Source organism: Gekko japonicus, unplaced genomic scaffold, assembly GCF_001447785.1.
Source record: "Gekko japonicus isolate JY-2015 unplaced genomic scaffold, Gekko_japonicus_V1.1 scaffold1116, whole genome shotgun sequence".
NCBI classification, from domain to species: Eukaryota; Metazoa; Chordata; class Lepidosauria; order Squamata; family Gekkonidae; genus Gekko; species Gekko japonicus.
This window is the reverse complement of record NW_015172590.1, coordinates 314,983-321,468: the sequence shown is the minus strand read 5'-3', so window position 1 is coordinate 321,468 and position 6,486 is coordinate 314,983. Positions and strand designations below refer to the sequence as shown.

Here is a 6,486-nt window from a genome sequence, read left to right as displayed (position 1 = left end):
CAAGAGTTCTCTCAGCCCCACCCACCTCACAGGGTATCTGTTGTGGGGAGGGGAAGGGAAAGGAGTTTGTAAGGCGCTCTGTAGTGAAGGGCGGGGTATAAATCCAATCTCTTCTTCTTCTTCTTCTTCTCTTCTTCTTCTCCCCCCCCCCAACCTTGTTAAAAAATTTGTAAGATGGAAGGGTTGTGGAGTACTCAAAAGCTGGCAGACTATTTTGTGGCATTTGGCTGGTCCTAGTAAATGGTGTTATGTGGATTGTGGTTTATTCTAGCATAATCTACTGTTCCATTCACATGTTCAGCTCCTCTGCATGTAAAGAGAGGTTTTGCAAGAGACAGTTAAGATGCCACTGAGGTGCAGATCAGTCAAGATGAGATCAGCCCTTTCTCTGATGCTACAGAAGAAGGAAAGAGCAACAACAGGTGCAATCACACGAAAACATCTGGCAAGTGTCCCGCACCCGTTGGCAACCCGTATCGCCCCGCCGAAGATGCGGAGTAAAAAGATACCAGGGAAAGTGCACTATTTTCTGGAACACACGCGGCGTGGGCGGGTGTCTGATCGCGGAAGCAGTGGTATCCCTCTGCATCCAGCGCCCATCTGCATCCCACCAGATGGGGTTTTTTTATGCCTCTGTGGTATGCACGCAAACATGGAACTGCGCATGCGCACCGCCTTGCCCTTCATTGCCATACTTCACCATCAAATGTGCGATCGGCGGCTGACAGCCTGAGCACGTAAACTCGGGGGAATGTCTGATCGCAATACCGTGCTTCATTTTGCTCCAGAGCAAAAAGCCTCGCTTTCCCCATGGATTATCTCACTCATGTGACCGGAGCCAACAAAAATTATAGATCAAATAACTGATTTAAAAATTCCTCCTACAAGTGCTTTGCTCTGCGTGTTTGCTGTTTGCCAGAATAAAGAGCTTATTCTTTGCTTTGTAGGTGGCGATGAGGAATACATTTACATGAACAAAGTCACCATCAATAAACAACAGTGTGAACCAGAGAAATCAGAGAAAGGTAGGGATTTAATGATCCCATTTCTCAGGCAGAAAAAGACCAAGGGATAGAAATGTGATTTCCCCCCCCCTATTTAAGTACTTAACAAATATTTAAGTCAGTGTAGAGCTGAGTCAAAAAAATGTATCACGGTTCCTGCATATACAACACAAGTCAGATTGGCTCTCTCTGCTTATATTTTCAGTGCAGTGCAAAAAGGCTATGGATCAAAGCATTTCAGCAGCCTTCCTAGGTGAATACACAAACAGGGTGTTATGAATAACTTCATAACATGAAATATTAGTATAGCTCATTCCAAATGCTAGCATGTAATCTTTTGCAATTTAGAGTATTCCAGCAAAGTGTAGGTTAAAAAATTATTAGTAGTGCTTCTAACACTAAAGCTAGTTTGTTATAGTGCCAGTTTGGTATAGTGGTTAAGAGCGCGGACTCTAATCTGGGAGAACCGGGTTTGATTCCCCGCTCTTCCAGTCCTTCACATGAAGCCAGCTGGGTGACCTTGGGTCAGTCACAAGTTCTCTCTGAACTGTTCTCTCAAGAGCAGTCCTCGAAAGAGCTCTTTCAGCCCCACCTACCTCATAGGGTGTCTGTTGTGGGAAGGGGAAGGAGATTGCAAGCTGCTCTGAGATTCCAAGTGAAGGGCAGGTTATAAATCCAATCTCTTTTCTCTTCATAGGGAATTGTTACATATTTTACATTAATCCAGTGTCACTCAGATGGTACAGTAATAAACAGTAGTGAAATCATGCTTACTTCCATGCACAGAGCATCTTGCTGGAAAGTGTATCTTGTGCAAAAACACACACATACACCGAGCGCACACAGCTCCATGGACCATGATTTTTCGTTGATTAATTCTCCACATGTATCCTATAATGGATAGCTAGTGTGGTAAACTCTGACATGTTCACTGACTCATTTCATCTTTTTTTGCAGCAGCAGCCCTTCCTGGCTTTGGCATTGGATATTTTCAGTTTTTGGTTTATAGACTGAGTAGTTCAGGGCATGATGCTGTTACCTCATGCCCCTCAATTAGGATGTGAAGAAGCAAAGACCAGGAAAGCAGAGAAGCAGCAGGTGTCCAATTTGTTAGATTAATAACATCACTGCATATTCTGGATTCTGCTCTGCTGCTTCTCTCCTTGCACCAGTAGCCCATTACAGGATGTAAGTGCAGGGCTGTTGTTGCGGCTTTCCAGACACAGGCTGAAAAGGGATGACGTGATTCTAACTTTTGTTTTGAAACCATAGAAGCATGCAGCAAAGCTAACATTAGATTCTTTCCAGTGGCGCGGTAGCCTATTCAAGTTTAGAATGTCCCAATTTTGAACAGCAGTTTTGCTAGGCAGTCATACGACCACTTCAGAAATAACATTTCTCCTGTTTGAAGATCATCTCAGTACACCGTCATGTGCAGAGAGCCTGTATTTTGCCTATGATTATGTTATGTTTGAATGCCCCAGCATAACCATTCAGAAATGTGAATGCTGGGCTTACCTTGTGGAAGGAAACTGTTGACAAGTGCCTTGGTGCAGGACTGCAGACTCTTGTGTGGTAAAATTTTAAAAAGCTACCGTGTGGTTTTAAGCAGCTGCCATGTGGTTAGCTGTGTTTCCAGCCCTAGAGGACGGAGCCTTCCACTAGCTGTCAGACTAACCCAGAGCCCCCAAGCACTCCCTCCCCTCCCTAGATTTCTTGTCTAATGTGGATTCCAGCATTTGGGTGAAAAAGCACATTTTGCTTGCAGACAAGATGACATTGACTAGAAAGGCTTTTCCCACCTGCTGAGCCTGTAGCCTGTTCTCCGGGCAGGTTGTGCTTCGTTGAACTGTGGAAAAGACTGAATTGCCTGCAAGTTCCAACCGCCATCCACGGCAGTAATGACAGGGTAAATACTTAGGGATGCTCAATATAGACAGGCTGGTCTTGCAAGCAGTTGGATTATTTTTAACACATCTTGGCCTTCTGAAAGTTTTCGGTGTCAAATGAAAATACGCCAATGAACACATGAGAACATGCCCTAGGCTATACTTTTTAAAAAATCTTGGAGGTGATAGCAAATGCCATTTTTGTGGTCTGTAATGCTCTCTCTAATTACCTCTCTGCTTCCTGCAAAACAAAACGTTAGCATCTAAGAATGTTTCAGAGCATACTCTGTGTAATGGACAGTTTGCAAGGAAGAACCCCATGTTGTTGTTTCTGTTTGGGCCACAGTGCTGGGTCAGAGAGACTCCTTGACCAATGGAGAAGTGGAACAGCATTTGTCTCCTCCTCAGAAGAGCTTGCCCGACCTCCCACCACCAAAAATAGTAAGCCCCTGTTTATTCCTTTGCTGCATAACAAATGTAATGTGCATTCTGTGACAGAGGTGAATGCCCTTCAAAGCAAGCTGTACTGGTTGTGATGGCTAGATTAGGACCAGGGAGACCTGGGTTCAGATCCCCTTTCTGCCATAAACTTCAGTGGAGTGACCTTGGCTTAGTCAGGCCTCCCTCACAGGTTTGTTATGAGGATAAAATGGAAGGGAACCACATACTCTGCCCTGTGCTCCTTGGAAGAACGATGATCTCTAATATTATAGAAGGCAGGGGGGAAAATCTCAATCCTTTCCCCAAATATGAATGTTGTAGTAGTAATACTACTAGTAGTATATTTATAATTGCGTGATAGACATTGCCAACTGTTTTTTTACAAACACCAACTTAACTGTGATTCATTTTGTTCACTCTCTGTTGGGTAATTTGTCCAGGTGCTAATATTAAACAATCAGGGATTTCTGCACAAGAAGAGGCGATCTCATGGATTCCTTCACAGCATAAACTGACATTTTGGGCAGAAGTGGAAAGGGGAGGAAGTTTTAAATGGGATCTAATTTTCTTGTCTTAGATCTTCTTGACAATGACAGTGTTTCACCTTTGATGCAGAATGTTAGGAGATTACCCCAGGACACCCAACTTTGTAGAGCAGGGATTTCTGGTAATCAAAAGGTTTATTGTGCTTTTAATGCTTTCTTTGGACTTTGGTTAGTCACAAGTCACATTCAATGGAATAGTTACAAATAATTTTTAAAAACTGAAACCTAGTTATTACCATTTTGCATTTAATTTACGTAGCTTCCAATTTCTATTAACAATTTTGCTCAGGGATTTCTCCCCCTCATCTTTTGTTTCCAACCCACCCATTTTCCTTTCAGATACAGTGAGACTAGACATTTAGATATTAGACATAGTCATAGGAATCACAGCAGAATGTAAAAGACTTGAGAGAAGACCTGTACGTGTGTGTGTGAGGTGGGGGAATGGAAGGCCTGTGGGTGGCCTGCTGAGGAAATGGTTCTGTGAATTACAGTCAAAGGGTGATCTGAGGGATTATTACTGTGAAAGGCCTCCTCACAGACAGTGCTGCAGGGGATTTTAATGGCTGAGTGTCTCTACAGGGTCATGGAGCAAAGGAAGTCTGAGAGGGACAGAGCCTTTCATATGTACTGCTCTCGTTCTAATGAATACAGTTAATCATTTGAGGTTTTCTAACTAATGTTTCTGTCTGAGTATAGTAGGCTGTATATTTTGTGGAAGACTTGTATTGAGAGAGAGAGGCCCCTTTTCTCTCTATTTAATTCATGTGTTCTTTTGAGAGGTGGGCTATTATACAGAATAATCTTCTGTTACCAGGGTCATGGTATGCACTTACGAATATCCCCACATATATAGGATCTAGACACTGAATCCCAGGGGATTTTTAAATTTTGGGTATACACCGCTCCTGGCAAGATTGGATAGAAAAGAATAAAGGGAGACTTTATTATTATAACCCAGATACAGAGCAGCAAATAAAAGCAATATGATCGCTTCCCTATGTAGCAAAATAAGACAGCAAGTCTAAGCAGTTGAGTGATAAAATACAATAGCATTTTACTTGCGCCAATCCAAGTTATTTACTTTGCCAGGTCCTAGTGTCCAGTTGCAGTTATTTTAACACAAAATAATGTATTCATCCCTCATGGCTAGCCTAAGGAAACTATCCACCTGGAAGCAGAGAAAGGCATAGGGCTCTTATGTCAGGGGGGTGCAGAAATGTGGAGAGTAGGTTCAGGAAGAGGTTTGGTTGCATAGAGGGAGTCCTTAGTCAAGAGCAAAAGGATGAAGAAAAGGCTATGAGGAACTAGTGGAGAGTTACCCCAGCTGGTTGAAGTTCAGGATGGGAACAGAATAAGTGTGAAGCTAAGAAGCAGGAGTGGGAAGAAGATCCCGGAGTAAAGGTTTTGAGAAAGTGAGTAGAAGAGGGGAAATCGGGTCATGCCCATCCTAAAGAAGGGATTCTCTCATCTTATGTCAGTATTAAAAGAATGGAATCCAACACAAAGTGGGGTGAGGCTTTGGAAGCTCATGTTATACCCTTTTTCCTTATTCAGGGGCTTGAGTGATCTGGGGAGGTGCTAAAATCTTCATGGGATAAGTGTTGGTAGAATGCCATTGGCTGAGACCCATCATAGGGGACCTTGGGCGGCTGCCAATGCAAGGTGCTGGGGCTCTGGTTGGGTAATCAGGTTAACTCATGTCTGGTATCAATAGTTATCCTGAAAGATTAAGCATTTGATTATGGTTCTGGAGACATTGTTATTGTCAGGGATATTCATGAATGGTCTGGAGTTTCTAGTTATTTTTCTGCAAACATTGGCCATTAGTCACAGTGCCTGGAGGTTCACAAAAACCAGTCTTGATTATGACGTGCCACAGTTCCTATGTGAATTGTGCTGCTTTCTTGCGCCCTGGTCTCTTGATTGCACATAGCATGATTGTGGTTCTCTGGTTTAGTATTGACTAGAAATAAGGCCCGTTGTGGAAATAAATACAACGGGATTTAGAAAGAGGCTCTGGGAGAGTACTCTGGCTTTGGGCAAACAGTGTCAGCTTCCTGTGGCGACCTCAGCAGGGTATAATGACAGAATGCACTGTTTTCTCCAGAGGGAGTGATCTGTGCTACCTGAAGAGCATTTGTATTTTTGAGTTATCTGTAGCCCTCACCTGGAGAGTGGTAACAATTGTTACCCAGGCTCCACCCCTCATTATGCTTAGTTATTTAGTTTTTTAGACTGATGCTAGTGTTGTGATATATTGTGGTATTTCATGAATTCTTTATAAAAGAGAATGAATTGATATTTGGTGCTGTACAGAAGCATATGCCAGCTTGTCTTGGTGTGCAGGCTGGAGAGGGGGGGGCTTTGAGAGCTTCTACCAGCCATCTCTCTTTGCTGCTGAGAAATGCGGAGTAGGGTCTTGGACAGGTTCTCCGTGGCGTTGGGCTTGCCCCGCGGCAGGAGAAGTGGCGAGTGGATAGGGGGGCTTGGGGGGCATTGTTTGGAGTGGAGGGCTGGAGGCTTGGAGTTTGGGGGGTGGGCAACGGGAGGTCGGAGGTGCCACTCGCTGGGCCGGGAGGGTGGGCCAGGTGGGCGGCCGGAGGC

At 44.0% G+C, this 6,486-nt stretch overlaps 1 protein-coding gene across 1 annotated transcript in view; it reads left to right on the top strand.

The window, feature by feature from the left end:
• The window catches only part of AFAP1L2 (actin filament associated protein 1 like 2), a 111,937-nt gene that overhangs the window by 64,940 nt on the left and 40,511 nt on the right, over positions 1–6,486 (top strand). The window contains exons 3-4 of the mRNA XM_015421517.1: positions 948–1,025; positions 3,240–3,334. Coding sequence (XP_015277003.1) covers positions 948–1,025; positions 3,240–3,334 — 173 coding nt within the window. The remainder of the gene's footprint in view (positions 1–947; positions 1,026–3,239; positions 3,335–6,486) is intronic.